Source organism: Nerophis ophidion, linkage group LG04, assembly GCF_033978795.1.
Source record: "Nerophis ophidion isolate RoL-2023_Sa linkage group LG04, RoL_Noph_v1.0, whole genome shotgun sequence".
NCBI lineage: Eukaryota > Metazoa > Chordata > Actinopteri > Syngnathiformes > Syngnathidae > Nerophis > Nerophis ophidion.
In genome coordinates, this window is record NC_084614.1 from 7,446,992 (window position 1) to 7,464,487 (window position 17,496).

The 17,496-nt window shown below is 39.1% G+C and overlaps 1 protein-coding gene across 1 annotated transcript in view; it reads left to right on the top strand.

Annotated features, from left to right (window-relative positions):
* LOC133550818 (discoidin domain-containing receptor 2-like) overlaps nt 1–17,496 on the top strand; it is a 46,765-nt gene that overhangs the window by 18,298 nt on the left and 10,971 nt on the right. Inside the window, 7 exon segments of the mRNA XM_061896876.1 lie at nt 2,846–3,029; nt 3,098–3,338; nt 5,715–5,780; nt 10,543–10,679; nt 10,759–10,969; nt 11,038–11,240; nt 15,875–15,996. Coding sequence (XP_061752860.1) covers nt 2,846–3,029; nt 3,098–3,338; nt 5,715–5,780; nt 10,543–10,679; nt 10,759–10,969; nt 11,038–11,240; nt 15,875–15,996 — 1,164 coding nt within the window.

Genomic DNA, 17,496 nt, shown 5'->3' on the forward strand with positions numbered 1-17,496 from the left:
ACACCAGTTCTCAGACAAAACACCAGTTCTCAGACAAAACACCAGTTGTCAGACAAAACACCAGTTCTCAAACAAAACACCAGTTCTTAGACAAAACACCAGTTCTCAGACAAAACACAACTTCTTAGACAAAACACCAGTTCTCAGACAAAACACAACTTCTTAGACATAACACCAGTTCTCAGACAAAACACCAGTTCTTAGACATAACCCTTGTCCTCAGACAAAACACCAGCTCTTAGACATAACACCAGTTCTTAGGCAGAACACTTGTTCTCAGACAAAACACCAGTTCTTAGACAAAATACCAGTTCTTAGACAAAACACCAGTTCTCAGACAAAACACAAGTTTTTAGACATAACACCAGTCCTCAGACAAAACACCAGTTCTCAGACAAAACACCAGTTCTTAGACAAAACACCAGTTCTCAGACAAAACACAAGTTCTTAGACATAACACTAGTTCTCAGACAAAACACCAGTTCTTAGCCATAACACCAGTTATTAGACAAAACATCAGTTCTCAGACAAAACACCAGCTCTTAGACATAACCCTTGTCCTCAGACATAACACCAGTTCTCAGACAAATCACCAGTTCTTAGACATAACACCAGTTCTTAGACAGAACACAAGTTGTCAGACAAAACACCAGTTCTCAGACAAAACACCAGTTCTTAGACAAAACACCAGTTCTCAGACAAAACACCAGTTCTTAGACATAACCCTTGTCCTCAGACCAAACACCAGTTCTCAGACATAACACCAGTTCTTGGACAAAACACCAGTTTTCAGACATAACACCAGTTCTCAGACAAATCACCAGCTCTTAGACATAACACCAGTTCTTAGACAGAACACCAGTTCTCAGACATAACACACGTTCTCAGACATAACACCAGTTCTTTGACAAAACACCAGTTCTTAGACATAACCCTTGTCCTCAGACAAAACACCAGTTCTCAGACATAACACCAGTTCTTTGACAAAACACCAGTTCTTAGACATAACCCTTGTCCTCAGACAAAACACCAGTTCTCAGACATAACACCAGTTCTTGGACAAAACACCAGTTCTTAGACAAATCACCAGCTCTTAGACATAACACCAGTTCTTAGACAGAACACCAGTTGTCAAACATAACACACGTTCTCAGACATAACACCAGTTCTTTGACAAAAAACCAGTTCTCAGACAAAACACCACTTCTCAGACATAACACCAGTTCTCAGACAAATCACCAGCTCTTAGACATAACACCAGTTCTTAGACAGAAGACCAGTTGTCAGACAAAACACCAGTTCTCAGACAAAACACCAGTTCTCAGACAAAACACCAGTTCTTTGACAAAACACCAGTTCTCAGACAAAACACCAGTTCTTAGACAAAACACCAGTTCTCAGACAAAACACCAGTTCTTGGACAAAACACCAGTTCTCAGACAAAACACCAGTTTTTGGACAAAACACCAGTTCTCAGACATAACACCAGTTCTCAGACAAATCACCAGCTCTTAGACATAACACCAGTTCTTAGACAGAAGACCAGTTGTCAGACAAAACCCCAGTTCTCAGACAAAACACCAGTTCTCAGACAAAACACCAGTTCTTAGACAAAACACCAGTTCTCAGACAAAACCCCAGTTCTCAGACAAAACACCAGTTCTCAGACAAAACACCAGTTCTTAGACAAAACACCAGTTCTCAGACAAAACACTACTTCTTAGACATAACCCTTGTCCTCAGACAAAACACCAGTTCTTAGACATAACCCTTGTCCTCAGACAAAACACCAGTTCTTAGACAAAACACCAGTTCTCAGACAAAACACCAGTTCTTAGACAAAACACCAGTTCTCAAACAAAACACAAGTTCTTAGACATAACACCAGTTCTCAGACATAACACCAGTTCTTTGACAAATCACCAGCTCTTAGACATAACACCAGTTCTTAGGCAGAACACCAGTTCTCAGACAAAACACCAGTTCTTAGACAAAACACCAGTTCTCAAACAAAACACAAGTTCTCAGACAAAACACCAGTTCTCAGACAAAACACCAGTTCTCAGACAAAACACCAGTTCTTAGACAAAACACCAGTTCTCAGGCAAAACACAACTTCTTAGACAAAACACCAGTTCTCAGACAAAACACCAGTTCTTAGACATAACCCTTGTCCTCAGACATAACACCAGTTCTCAGACAAATCACCAGCTCTTAGACATAACACCAGTTCTTAGACAGAACACCAGTTCTCAGACAAAACACCAGTTCTCAAACAAAACACCAGTTCTCAGACAAAACACCGGTTCTTAGACAAAACACCGGTTCTCAGACAAAACACCAGTTCTCAGACAAAACACAAGTTCTTAGACATAACACCAGTTCTCAGACAAAACACCATTTCTTAGACATAACACCAGTTCTTAGACAGAACACCAGTTGTCAGACAAAACACCAGTTCTCAAACAAAACACCAGTTCTCAGACAAAACACCAGTTCTTAGACAAAACACCAGTTCTTAGACAGAACAGCAGTTGTCAGACAAAACACCAGTTCTCAAACAAAACACCAGTTCTCAGACAAAACACCAGTTCTTAGACAAAACACCAGTTCTCAGACAAAACACAAGTTCTTAGACATAACACCAGTTCTCAGACAAAACACCAGTTCTTAGACATAACCCTTGTCCTCAGACAAAACACCAGTTCTCAGACAAAACACCAGTTCTCAGACCAAACACCAGTTCTCAGACAAAACACCAGTTCTCAGTGTGATCGCTCTGAATGGAACAAAAGTCCGGTTCTACAGCACTAACGCCAAAGCCTCCCCTCCGTCTCTCTCCCAGACTGACCAAGGGTCTGGGCCAGCTGACCGACGGCACCTGGGGTCTGGACGACTTCCTGCACAGTCACATCTACGCCACGTGGCCGGGCTACGACTACGTGGGCTGGAGCAACCGGAGTTCTCCCAAAGGTTACGTGGAAATGACCTTCGAGTTCGACCATGTCCGCAACTTCACGTCCATGAAGGTGAGCTAGGTTCCGACGAGGGCCCGGGAGCGGAAGGTTTGGGGTCTGAAAGCCGGTCTCCTCCGCAGGTCCACTGCAACAACATGTTCAGCCAAGGGGTTCGGATGTTCCGGCAGGCCACCTGTTACTTCCGCTCAGGCTCACAGTGGGGGTCCGACCCGGTCACCTTCAGACCGCCTGTGGACTACGTGAGCCAGAGTGCGCGTTTTATCACCGTGCCGCTCAAGGACCACACCGCCAGCGCCCTCAAGTGCCGTTTCCACTTCAGTGACCTGTGGATGCTCTTCAGCGAGGTGGCCTTCCAGTCAGGTAAAACCTCCTGGTCTCAAGTCACGTAGAACCAAACGCTGCCATACTTCCACACCACTCGGTAGAACCAGGCTCCACTCTTTCAATGTGCGCTAGCTTGATGCTAACTTACACTGGTTTTTTCATTTACAGGCTACTATTAGCATTAGCGATTTCACATGGCGAATTAAACACGTCCAAATATGGTCGTGTAAACTGCAACTAAGAGAAACGTTAGCTGGTGTGCAAAAAGCACAATACTTACAGTGCAAACTCTTTGTAGGGCGCAACTACTTCCAGTTAAACAACATACAATAGTAAGTAGCACCAAAAAATTGGTAGCATCGAGTACTGGTATCGAGTCCAAGGTTCAAATGTGAACAGAACCCATCCTTAGTCATGATTTATTTTGAGTTTCAGTTTCACAACTCTGAAAGCAAGTTTTGCCTGGTATTTTTTTCATTTTCAAAGTTTCTCCCGGTCTTTCTTTCAGTTTCATTTTCACAACTCTGGAAGCAAGTTTCTCCCGGTCTTTCTTTCAGTTTCATTTTCACAACTCTGGAAGCAAGTTTCTCCCGGTCTTTCTTTCAGTTTCATTTTCGCAACGCTGAAAGCAAGGTTCGCCTGGTATTTCTTTAATTTTGATTTTCAAAGTTTCTCCTGATCTTTCTTTCGGTTTCACTTTCACAACTCTGAAAGCAAGTTTCTCCCTTTCTTTCTTTCGGTTTCACTTTCGCAAATCTGAAAGCAAGTTTTACCCCGGTCTTTCTTTCAGTTTCATTTTCACAACTCTGGAAGCAAGTTTCTCCCGGCCTTTTTTTCAGTTTAATTTTCACAACTCTGGAAGCAAGTTTCTCCCGGTCTTTCTTTCTCTTTCATTTTCACAACTCTAAAAGAAGTTTTCTCTAGGTTTTTCTTTCAGTTTCATTTTCACAACACTGGAAGCAAGTTTCTCCTGGTCTTTCTTTCAGTTTCACTTTCACAACTCTGAAAGCGCTTTTCTCTACGTCTTTTTTTCAGTTTCATTTTCACAACTCTGAAAGAAAGTTTCTCCTAATCTTTCTTCCAGATTCATTTTAAAAACTCTGAAATAATGTTTCTCCTGGTCTTTCTTTCAGTTTCATTTTCACAACTCCGAAAGCAAGGTTCTCCTGGTCTTTCTTTCAGTTTCATTTTCACAACTCTGAAAGGAAGTTTCTCTTGGTCTTTCTTTCAGTTTCAGTTTCACAACTTTGAAAGCAAGTTTCTCCTGGTATTTCTTTCAGTTTCATTTTCACAACACTCAAAGCAAGTTTCGCCTGGTCTTTAATTCAGTTTCATTTTCACAACTCTGGAAGCAAGTTTCTCCTGGCCTTTCTTTCAGTTTCACTTTCACAACTCTGAAAGCACTTTTCTCCTGGTCTTTTTTTCAGTTTTATTTTCACAACTCTGAAAGAAAGTTTCTCCTGGTCTTTCTTCCAGTTTCATTTTAACAACTCTGAAAAAATGTTTCTCCCGGTCTTTTTTTCAGTTTCATTTTCACAACTCCGAAAGCAAGGTTCTCCTGGTCTTTCTTTTAGTTTCATTTTCACAACTCTGAAATAATGTTTATCCCGGTCTTTCTTTCAGTTTCATTTTCACAACTCCGAAAGCAAGGTTCTCCTGGTCTTTCTTTCAGTTTCATTTTCACAACTCTGAAAGGAAGTTTCTCTCGGTCTTTCTTTCAGTTTCAATTTCACAACTTTGAAAGCAAGTTTCTCCTGGTATTTCTTTCAGTTTCAGTTTCACAACACTCAAAGCAAGTTTCGCCTGGTCTTTCTTTCAGTTTCATTTTCACAACTCTGGAAGCAAGTTTCTCCTGGTCTTTCTTTCAGTTTCACTTTCAAAACTCTGAAAGCACTTCCCTCCTGGTCTTTTTTTCAGTTTTATTTTCACAAATCTGAAATAAAGTTTCTCCTGGTCTTTCTTCCAGGTTTCATTTTCACAACTCTCAAATAATGTTTCTCCTGGTCTTTCTTTCAGTTTCATTTTTACAACTCTGAAAGGAAGTTTCTTCTGGTCTTTCTTTCAGTTTCATTTTCACAACTCTGAAAGGAAGTTTCTCCCGGTCTTTCCTTCAGTTTCATTTTCATAACTCTGAAAGCAAGTTTCTCCCGTTCTTTCTTTCAGTTTCATTTTCACAACTCTGGAAGCAAGTTTCTCCGGGTCTTTTTTTCAGTTTAATTTTCACAACTCTGAAAGCAAGTTTCTCTGTCTTTCTTTCATTTTCATTTTCGGCCTTTCTTTCGGTTTCAGTTTCATTTTGGTCTTTCAGTTTCATTTTCATTTTCACAACTCTGAAAGCATGTTCCTCCTAGTCTTTCTTTCAGTTTCAGTTTCATAACTCTGAAAGCAAGTTTCTCCCGTACTTTGTTTCAGGCTCGGCGGTTTACAACACGTCGCTGACTCCTCGCAAGCACGGGCACCCGGCAAACGCACTACCAGGTCAGTCACCTCTGGTGTCTTTCCTTCAGCAGGACTACTCATCCTGCACCTACGTCGTTTTAAAGGTGCAATACGTTTTAAAGGTGCAATACGTTTGAGTCTTGCTGCTTGCCTTCCTGTAAAAGGGCCTTCATTTTACCATTTTTAACACAATGAGGTGGAAACTTGTCCAGGGTGCACCGCCTACCGTTTGAATGCAGCTGGGATAGGCTCCAGCTTCCCCGCCACCTCAAAAGGGACAACCCTGGGGGGCGCTTATTTCATTTTAGCACGGAGCAACATTGGTTTTCCGGTGGAGCTATGACGTCATCCTAGCCATCTGCGGATCCCTATAACTACTAGCCACCACGCAGTCTGATAGTTTATATATCAATGATGAAATATTAACATTGCAACACATGCCAATAGTTAACTGAATCGCAATTTTAAATTTCCCGCCGCGTTTCTTGTTGAAAACGTGGCGGAATGATGACGTCTCAGGTTGCAGGCGACATATTAGCGCAGCACCATTTGCGGCTAAAAGGCGTCTCTTTTCATCGCACAATTACACGATATTCTCGACATCTGTGTTGCTGAATCCTTTGCAATTTGCGCAATTAATAATGGAAGAATCAACGTAGAAAGATGGCGGTAGGAAGCTTTAGCCTTTAGCCACACAAACACACAGTATTTCATCGTTTAAAATTCCCGGAGGTAAAGCTTTACTATGGATCAGAGCGGTCAAGCGAACATGGATCTCGACTACATGTCAACCGGCAGTTTTCGGTGAGAAAATTGTGGTAATAAGTTGCCTCTTACCGGAGACATCAGTCGAGCTTGCGCCGTCCATGCAGGTGCCGTGACTTCCTTCAGAGACTGGCGTCAAAACACCCGTGGACACACCCCTCCGACTATCAGTTACTATTTAATCCCACTAAAACACTAGCAACACACTAGAAAGATAAGGGATTTCCCAGAATTATCCTAGTAAATGTGTCTAGAAACTTCTGAATCCGTCCCGATGCAATCGCCTTTTTTTTTTTTTTTTTACTTTTTTTTTTTTTTATAGTCCTTCGCTATCAATATCATCATCCACGAATCTTTCATCCTCGCCCAAATTAATGGGGAAATTGTCGTTTTCTCGGTCTGAATAGCTCTTGCTGCTGGAGGCTCCCATTATAAACAATGTGAGGACGTGAGGAGCCCTCACACTTGTGATGTCATCGTCTGCTACTTCCGGTACAGGCAAGGCTTTTTTATTAGCGACCAAAAGTTGCGAACTTTATCGTGGGTGTTCTCTACTAAATCCTTTCACTCTAACTTTCCTCATCCACGAATCTTTCGTCCTCGCTCAAATTAATGGGGAAATTGTCGCGGATGTTCTCTACTAAATCCTTTCAGCAAAAATATGGCAATATGGCGAAATGATGAAGTATGACACATAGAATGGAGCTGTTATCCCCGTTTAAATAAGAAGATCTCATTTCAGTAGGCCTTTAAGAGATGTGATATTTGGTTTTACACTGTATGAACAAAAATTTGAAAAGGAATTCTACCTTTGCATCCTCATAATTCTATTGGCTAAGTTTAATATTCATAAATGTAAGTTTCTCAATACCCGACCTGTGTTTTGTGCCTTTAAAAAAGATTTTGAACTTTACTTTAAAACGCTCTCTACTTCTAACAACAAAAAAGCTGGGAAAATGATGATGCTGTGTTCCAAATTGAAGTTATTTAATGAATCTGAATGAGCCTAAAAAATATATATATATATATATATTTATTTATTTATTTATTTATTTGTATTCTATTTTTGTTATTTTGAATTTACAACCCCCCTGGTGCTGTTTTGTACTGTTTTCATAATGTTGTGTAATGTTTTATATTGTTACTGTTTGTAATTGTTGAAATTTATAAATAAACATTTAAAAAAAAATAATAAATAACTTATTTTTAAGTGATGAAATTATTGACGTACATTATAAATATTAGGCCTCTATAATAGTTATGCTGATGTTAAATAGCAGACAGCATTGAGATATGATCTTATATTGCACTACGAACATGACACTACTACCAAAAATGATTATTTTATTTTTTTATAAAGCTTTATTTATAAATTTCAACATGTACAAACAGTTGAGAAATAATAGTGAAACTAAGTAGAAAACAGCTACTACCATGAATGTCTCAGACCGGATGTTGGTCCGTCGCAATGAATGACCGGCGGAAATAGGTTGTTGGGAAGGAATTGTCGTACAAAATTCATGGAAACAAAACTTTCGAACGTCTTGGAGTTGATTCAAAAGAATCTTTGGATTGTTTGGATTGGCATGAAGAGGTTTGTGTACTTTATTATTCGCCTTATTTGATCCAATTGAGGCGTTTTCATGATCTGTGAGTTGTTGTTTTTTTAAAGTCGAACTATTTGAGAGAAGTATTTATTTTTTAGTGAAGAAAAATATTTTTTTTTTCTTTCTACTATATATTCACTTCAAAATGTTCGGTTATTTCAATCTGTGAGGAAAATAAACAGTCTCCTTTTTGTTTTTAATGAATGGTTTCTGCTTCCGGTTTGTATCCCGCGCGTTGAGATTGGCGCATGCGCGATACGAAGCGTCTCCCCTCATGATCCAGGTGTGTTATATTAGTCCCATTTGTCCAAAACCCCAACACGGTCGGATTAAGGCAGGGGTGCCCACACTTTTTCTGCAGGCGAGCTACTTTTCAATTGACCAACTTGAGGGGATCTACCTCATTTATATATATCATTTATATTTATTTATTTATGAAAGAGACATTTTTGTAAACAAGTTAAATGTGTTTAATGATAATACAAGCATGTGTAACACATATAGATGTCTTTCTTTCACAAAGACAAGAATATAAGTTGGTGTATTACCTGATTCTGATGACTTGCATTGATTGGAATCAGACAGTAATGATGATAACGCCCACATTTTCAAATGGAGGAGAAAAAAAGTTGTCCTTTCTGTACAATACCACATGAAAGTGGTTGGTTTTTGGCATCTAATTCATCCAGCTTCCATACACTTTACAAGAAAAACATTGGCGGCAAATTCCGTAGCTTGCTTGATTGACATTCACGGCACCCGAGGGTCTTGTGAGATGACCCTGGCTGCTGCCAGTTCATTATTATGAGAAAATGACAGAGAGGAAGGCGAGAAACACTTTTTATTTCAACAGACTTTCGCGCCGTCCCTTACGTCAAAACTCTAAAGGCCGACTGCACATTTCCTATCTTCACAATAAAAGCCCTGCTTCATGCTGCCTGCGCTAACAAAATAAGAGTCTCGGAAAGCGTGCACAAGTGATGTGCACGCCAGCTTTCTGAGGGATCGCTTGTGCACGCCAGTTTTCCGAGACTCTTATTTTGTTAGCGCAGGCAGCATGAAGCAGGGCTTTTATTGTGAAGATAGGAAATGTGCAGTCGGCCTTTAGAGTTTTGACGGAAGGTACGGCGCGAGAGTTTTTTGAAATAAAAAGTGTTTCTCGCCTTCCTCTCGGTCATATTTTCATAATAATGATCTTGCAGCAGCCAGCGTCATCTCACAAGACCCTCCGGTACCGTGAATGTCATTTAAGTTACGTCTTGGTGAAGATTGATGCTCACTAATTTTTTGGTCTATTTTTTTTAAAAAGCCTGGCTGGAGATCGACTGACACACCCCCCCGCGGTCGACTGGTAGCTCGCGATCGACGTAATGGGCACCCCTGGATTAAGGTGTTCAATGGGCTGTGGAACCTTTTTCTTTCTTTTTTTTAAAGCCTAATTATTTGAGGAATCGGACTCATTTAGTGCAACAATGTGACATACAAATAAATCAATAATTTGTATAAATATGTACGATCAATTTATATATATCAATATGATATTAATACATATGCATGTATTAATAAATATACAAATACAAATGTGATATACAAATAAATAATTTGTATAAATAAACGTGTATTTTTAAGTATATTTTTGAGATTTGAAAATATGTACAAATCCAATTCATAAATATAAAAATGTGACTAGCAAATAAATCAAGAATTTGTACAAATAAACGCGTATTTGTCAAAATATTTTTGAGATTTGAAAATATGTTCAAATAAAATGTGACATACAAATGAATCAAGAATTTGTATAAATAAACACGTATTTGTAAATATGTTTTTGAGATTTGAATATAAATACGCTTGATTTTGTATTTGTATTGAATTTGCATGTGTGGATCGCTTTCTGCTTGTGTGTCGATGAGACATTCCTCCCACAAACCAGATGCACAAATAAATGTGACCTACACACTCCCCTGGACAACCAGCAGAGGGCACTGCAGCCAGAGCGGTCTGGGTCACAGATCATTATATGCACAAAAACAATCCACGTCTTTACAGAGAGTCCGCACAACGGGCCTGAGCTAGCTAACCGTAGCGTTGCATTAGCTAATGCTAATTTATCCAGTTCATCTAAAAGGCCGTGCTAGCTGCTTATTTTATTGTATCAATGCCGTTTAATGACCTTGTCTTGATTAAGATACTGCGATGTGTGTCAACTCATCATCACACATCAATCATCATGTGACCCTCCCTAGCGTGCCTCTGATTGGCTCGCCTGTGTCCAACCATGTCTGTGACCCAGACCGCTCTGTCCGCAGTGCCCTCTGCTGGTTGTTCAGGGGAGTGTGTAATGGATTACTGTGTTGATATTTTTTGTTACTTTTTAAAGCAGAATGTTTGCTATATTATGATAATATTCCAAGTTGTCCCCCACTCAGGGGAGGATCCCACCCACAAGGTGGACGACAGCAACACGAGGATCCTGATTGGCTGCCTGGTGGCCATCATCGCCATCTTATCGGCCGTCATAGTCATCATCCTGTGGCGCACGGTGTGGCAGAAGATGCTGGAGAAGGTGCGGACAAACATCGGTTGCCGAGGCAGCTCATATTTCTGCTGACGATACATTTTATTTTCCAACATGAACGAGGAAGGCGTCACGCCGCATTCTGGACGAGGAGCTGACGGCACGTCTGGCAGTGCAGACGCAGGCCTTCTCCTTCTCCTTCCGCCACTCCTCGTCCTCCTCCAACTCCACCTCCAACTCCACCTACGAGAGGATCTTCCCGCTCTGCTCCGACTACCAGGAGCCCTCACGCCTCATCCGCAGGCTGCCCGAGTGGGCCGGGTCCACCGAGCACCCAGGTGAGGTGACCTACCGTCCGCTGGGAGGTCCGTGCTGCGCCGCAATGACGCCGTCTGTCTCCCGCCAGGACCCGGCGGCTCCTGCGGGGCTCTGGCGGCCGGAGGAGCGGACGGAGCCCCGCACTACGCCCAGGCGGACATCGTCAGCCGCAGCCGCTCCGACACGGCGGTCCACCTCGACCTCTTTGCTGGCCCCGACCCCTCCATGAGGGAGTTCCCCAGAGACAAGCTCACCTTCCAGGAGAAACTGGGAGAAGGACAGTTTGGAGAGGTACACTAGCTCTGCTGGCTCCAATGTAGCCTAGTAGACCTAAGTATTCATTAAGTACCACCATAGTGACAACATTAAATGCAGTAGTGTAGTAGACCTAAGTATTCATTAAGTACCACATAATGACAACATTAAATACAGTAGTGTAGTAGACCTAAGTATTCATTAAGTACCACCATAGTGACAACATTAAATACAGTAGTGTAATAGACCTAAGTATTCTTTAACTACCACCATAGTGACAACATTAAATACAGTAGTGTAGTAGGTCTAAGTATTCATTAAGTACCACCATAATGACATCAAATACTTAGACCTAAGTATTCATTAAGTACCACCATAATGACAACATTAAATACAGTAGTGTAGTAGACCTAAGTATTCATTAAGTACCACCATAATGACAACATTAAATACAGTAGTGTAGTAGACCTAAGTATTCATTAAGTACCACCATAGTGACAACATTAAATACAGTAGTGTAATAGACCTAAGTATTCTTTAACTACCATCATAGTGACAACATTAAATACAGTAGTGTAGTAGGTCTAAGTATTCATTAAGTACCACCATAATGACATTAAATACAGTAGTGTAGTAGACCTAAGTATTCATTAAGTACCACCATAATAACATTAAAATACAGTAGTGTAGTAGACCTAAGTATTCATTACGTACCACCATAATGACAACATAAAATACAGTAGTGTAGTAGACCTAAGTATTCATTAAGTACCACCATAATGACAACATTAAATACAGTAGTGTAGTAGGTCTAAGTATTCATTAAGTACCACCATAATGACATTAAATACAGTAGTGTAGTAGACCTAAGTATTCATTAAGTACCACCATAATAACATTAAAATACAGTAGTGTAGTAGACCTAAGTATTCATTAAGTACCACCGTAATGACAAAATTAAATTCAGTAGTGTAGTAGGCCTAAGTATTCATTAAGTACCACCATAATGACAACATTAAATACAGTAGAGTAGTAGACCTAAGTATTCATTAAGTACCACCATAATGACAACATTAAATACAGTAGTGTAGTGGACCTAAGTATTCATTAAGTACCACCATAATGACAACATTAAATACAGTAGTGTAGTAGATCTAAGTATTTCATTAAGTACCACCATAATGACAACATTAAATACAGTAGTGTAGTAGACTTAAGTATTCATTAAGTACCACCATAATGACAACATTAAAAACAGTAGTGTAGTAGACCTAAGTATTCATTAAGTACCACCATAATAACATTAAATACAGTAGTGTAGTAGACCTAAGTATTCATTAAATACCACCATAATGACAACATTAAATACAGTAGTGTAGTAGACCTAAGTATTCATTAAATACCACCATAATGACAACATTAAATACAGTAGTGTAGTAGACCTAAGTATTCATTAAGTACCACCATAATGACAACATTAAAAACAGTAGCGTAGTAGACCTAAGTATTCATTAAGTACCACCATAATAACATTAAAATACAGTAGTGTAGTAGACCTAAGTATTCATTAAGTACCACCATAATAACATTAAATACAGTAGCGTAGTTCATTAAAAAACCAGGCAGAGGTTTTATTGAACAAGTGTTTTTCATATTTTTGGCCACTGTAACATCGCACACAGTTTGAACAGTAACACCGTGTTTGAATGTAGGGATATAAAATACTGTACTTTCATCAAGTGAGTCACTGCCTCAGACCACACGGGTCCAATTCAAGGCTCGTTTCACGTGGTCCGGAAATAACACCCGTCCAGAAAATACTTGATCTCTGACATTTGGACACATATATTTGTATTTAATATGTAGCAATATTATGATGTCATACATGACTTTAGGTTATAAAAATAAATACTCTGATACCTGCCTGACATATGAATCTGTCACAATAATGTTAGTTACCTTTCTTTATTTTTATTAGTGTTGTGTTTACTAATAACGTAACCATTATTAGTGGGGCGGCATAGCTCGGTTGGTAGAGTGGCCGTGCCAGCAACTTGAGGGTTGCAGGTTCGATTCCCGCTTATGCCATCCTAGTCACTGCCGTTGTGTCCTTGGGCAAGACACTTTACCCACCTGCTCCCAGTGCCACCCACACTGGTTTAAATGTAACTTAGATATTGGGTGTCACTATGTAAAGCGCTTTGAGTCACTTGAGAAAAGCGCTATATAAATATAATTCACTTCACTATTATATTATCATTATTACAAACTTTTTTTTGTTCAAACAAATACATACAGTATCTGATTGTTTTTTTTTTTGGGGGGGGGGGGGGGGGTTCAAACAAAGGTATCCATTAAACTGCTCATGATAAAAAAAAAATTACGATAGATTTTACGCTTAAAACAACAACTACAACAAAACATGCTGTTTTTGTTGCCAAGATTTTACAGTTAAAAAAAAAAAACATGTTACCATTGTTCCATTTACATACATCCAGCCATCCATTTCTACCGCTTATTCCCTTTGGGGTTGCGGGGGGCGCTGGTGCCTATCTATCTCAGCTACAATCGGGCGGAAGGCAATGTACACCCTGGACAAGTCGCCACCTCATCGCAGTATATGTATATATTAGGGATGTCCCGATCCGATATTGATATCGGAAATCGGTCCGATATTAGCCAAAAAGTGAATATCGGATTTTATCGGATTGAATCTAAAAACTCCGATATAAGCGCTCCGATATAAGCTGTCCTTTTGCCGCTGCAGCACTTCTATAATAGGTGACTGGTTTGATCACACTCCAACACAGTAGGTGGCGGCAATGCCCCTCAATTAACGTTGGTGGCGGCCGCGGAAGAAGAGCGTCTCTGATCCAGCATGCACAGCCCACGTGATCACAACAACGACAACGCGTGTGCTCAGCAAAGTGTAGTGATGTCGGCTGTGTGGAAGTATTTTAACTCACAGCATGCCGAAATGCTTATCTTCTTTAAAAAAAATCTCCACATTATGCTCGGACTGCAGAAAGGGGAGAAGGAGGAGGAGGAGTAGTAAGGGTAGTCAGCACTGACTGATTATTATTTATGTTATGCTCTTGTTATTAGAGTGATATGTTTATTGTGTTTACACTATTCTTCAGTGAAGACTAAGAGTAATTACTACATTGTTTTGGGCATAGTCAGTCAGTGAAACTGGAGCTGTGAACTCTTAATTTAGAGCAGTTGGACAATGGACAATATTGTGTTGTTTTTGTGGTTTTTGTCCCTGCCCACAGTTGTTTCCAACATATGCTGACAGTAAAAAAATAACTGAAGTGAACTTGAATTGTTTGCACTTTAAAACGTTTTTTGTTTTTTTTATTGGATTTATTTAGGTTATTTTTCAGGGTCTTCTAATTTATTTTAAATTTATTCTTTTCAATTGTATAATTATGTTGGTATCAGTGGTTATTTTGCTCTTTAAATATAACATTTTGTTTTTATTGGATTTGTTGAGGTAATACTCTTATGTTGAAGGTTAAAATTTATGTAACCAATGGGTTAATAATAAATGGGTCAGTTTTTCCTATACCTACTCTTGCTGACTATTGTTTTCTGTTTTAACACTACAACATCAGTAACAGTAACATCACTTTATCAAGCCTTTTCTAACATTCTACAAAACAAAATAAGGAATAAATATATGTATGATTCGTGCCTATATCGTATCGTATTGATATCGGTATCGGCAAATACTCAAGGCTACAATATTTGTATCGTATCGGAAGTGAAAAAGTTGTATCGGGACATCCCTAGTATATATATGTATATATATATATATATATATATATATATATATATATATATACATATACACACACACACAGTATAGACACACCATTACATTCTGGCAACTGAGCTGGCAGTCTATAGGTATTTTAATACAAAACAAAAACATAGGGATAAAATACATAGACAATTGTGTAATAATATCATATATATTCATTTATTATTCACGGTTGCAAGTGACTAACCGCCTTGTGGCCCTCAGTGACAACAAGTTTGACACTCCTGATTTACAGAAAATATGACCCAAGTAAAATCTTCCAAATAATTGTGTGAGTAAAGATAGGTGTTTAGTGAAACAACCACAAAAATATTAAGTGGCGAGTAATTTAACACACTCCTGTATGACATAACCGGGCTAAAGTTAGCTAAAAGATATTTAAAAAAAGAACTATAACCTGGTACATGTTTTCTCAGCTGGAAGTAGAGTTCTTGTAAGCTGCAAAGTCAACACAGCTACCGACACGGATGACAGCACATTATATAAATGTTATTTTTTTTTAGCAGTTTTGTAAGGTAAACATTGACCTGGCCTCGTCTGATGTCATGTCACTTTTTACAGTGTGGCGGTCACCTGACTTCAAGGCTGCGTGTGATTGGTGAAAGGGGGTCATGTGACTGGAACGCATATGTCTTTGCAGGCAGTATACATTAGATTATAAATGAATGCCAGCGCCCCCCGCGACCCTGAAAGGGAATAAGCGGTAGAAAATGGATGGATGGATGGATGAATGCTGTATAGTGATTGTGGGAACGTTTCCCCACAATGTTTTGTTGATTGATATTTTTCAGAAGCTCCACATGATGCAATAGGTAAATTGTTTTTGTTTTGTTTTTTGACCCAGGTGCACTTGTGTGAGGCAGAGGGCATGCAGGCCTTCTTAGATGAGGACCCCTCTGCAGGAGAGGAGCCCCCCCTGCTCGTGGCTGTGAAGACGCTGCGAGAAGACGCCAACAAGAACGCCAGGTGACTATTACAGCTTTGTAGTTCTTCTTTTTTTCCCCCGTCGGCGGTTGTCTTCGCCACCTCAGAAAACACCCGGCTCTCCAAGTACCACCATCGTGAGCAACATTAAAATACAGCTGCACAGTAGGCTTAAGTATTCATTAACAGAGGGCTTTTATTGGCCATTGTAACATTACACACAGTTTCGAACAGTAACACTGTGTTTCAGTGCAGGAAAATAAAACACTGTACTTTCATCAAGCAAATTTGTTAGCATAGCACTAGATGAAGCCCTCATACCACTGATTAACAGTATGTATATATATATATATATATATATATATATATATATATATATATATATATATATATATATATATATACATATATATATATATATATATGAATAGAAGTACTTTATTGATCCCTGGGGGAAATTCAGCACCACAGTTCGCTCACAATAAATAATGATAATAATAAATAATATAATATATTATATGTATAATATATGAATCATATAAATATATACTACATATATCCTACATTTAAGTGCAGTCAAGGAACATATGCATTAAACAGTCTGATGGCTGTTGGTATGAATACATATGAATATATATATATATATATATATATATATATATATATATGTATATATATATATATATGTATGTTATATATATATATATATATATATATATATATATATGTATATGTGTGTATAAGTGTATATTTATGTGTATATATTTACATATATAATATATATGTGTGTGTATATATGTATATGTTTATGTACAAACTCCAAAAGCAGTGAAGTAGTCAGGTTGTGTAAATGGTAAATAAGAAGAGAATACAACAAATCATTTTCAACTTATATTCAATTGAATAGACTGCAAAGACAAGATATTTCATGTTCACACTGAAAAACTTTGTTATTTTTGGCAAATAATCATGAACTTGAAATTGAATGTTTGCAACACATGGGCCTTTTTACCAGTGTGTTACATGGCCTTTCCTTTTAAAAACAGAATGGAATTCTTTCCCATTCTTACTTGATGTATAGTTTAAGTTGCTCAACAGTCTCCCGCCTTGTATTTTAGCCTTCATATTTTCAATGGGAGACAGGTCTGGACTACAGAAAAGCCAGTGTAGTACCCGCACTCTTTTACTACACTGTTGTAACATGTGGCTTGGCATTGTCTTTCTGAAATAAGCAGGGGCGTCCATGATAACAATATATGTTGCTACAAACGCTGTATGTACCTTTCAGCATTAATGGTGCCTTCACAGATGTGTAAGTTACCCATGCCTTGGGCACTAATACACCCCCATACCATCACACATGCTGCCTTTTACACTTTGCGCCTAGAACAGTCCGGATGGTTCATTTCCTCTTTGGTTCAGAGGACACGACATCCACAATTTCCAAAAAAACAATTTGAAATGTGGACTCGTCAGACCACAGAACACTTTTCCACTTTCCATCAGTCCATCTTAGATGAGCTCAGGCCCAGCCAAACTGGC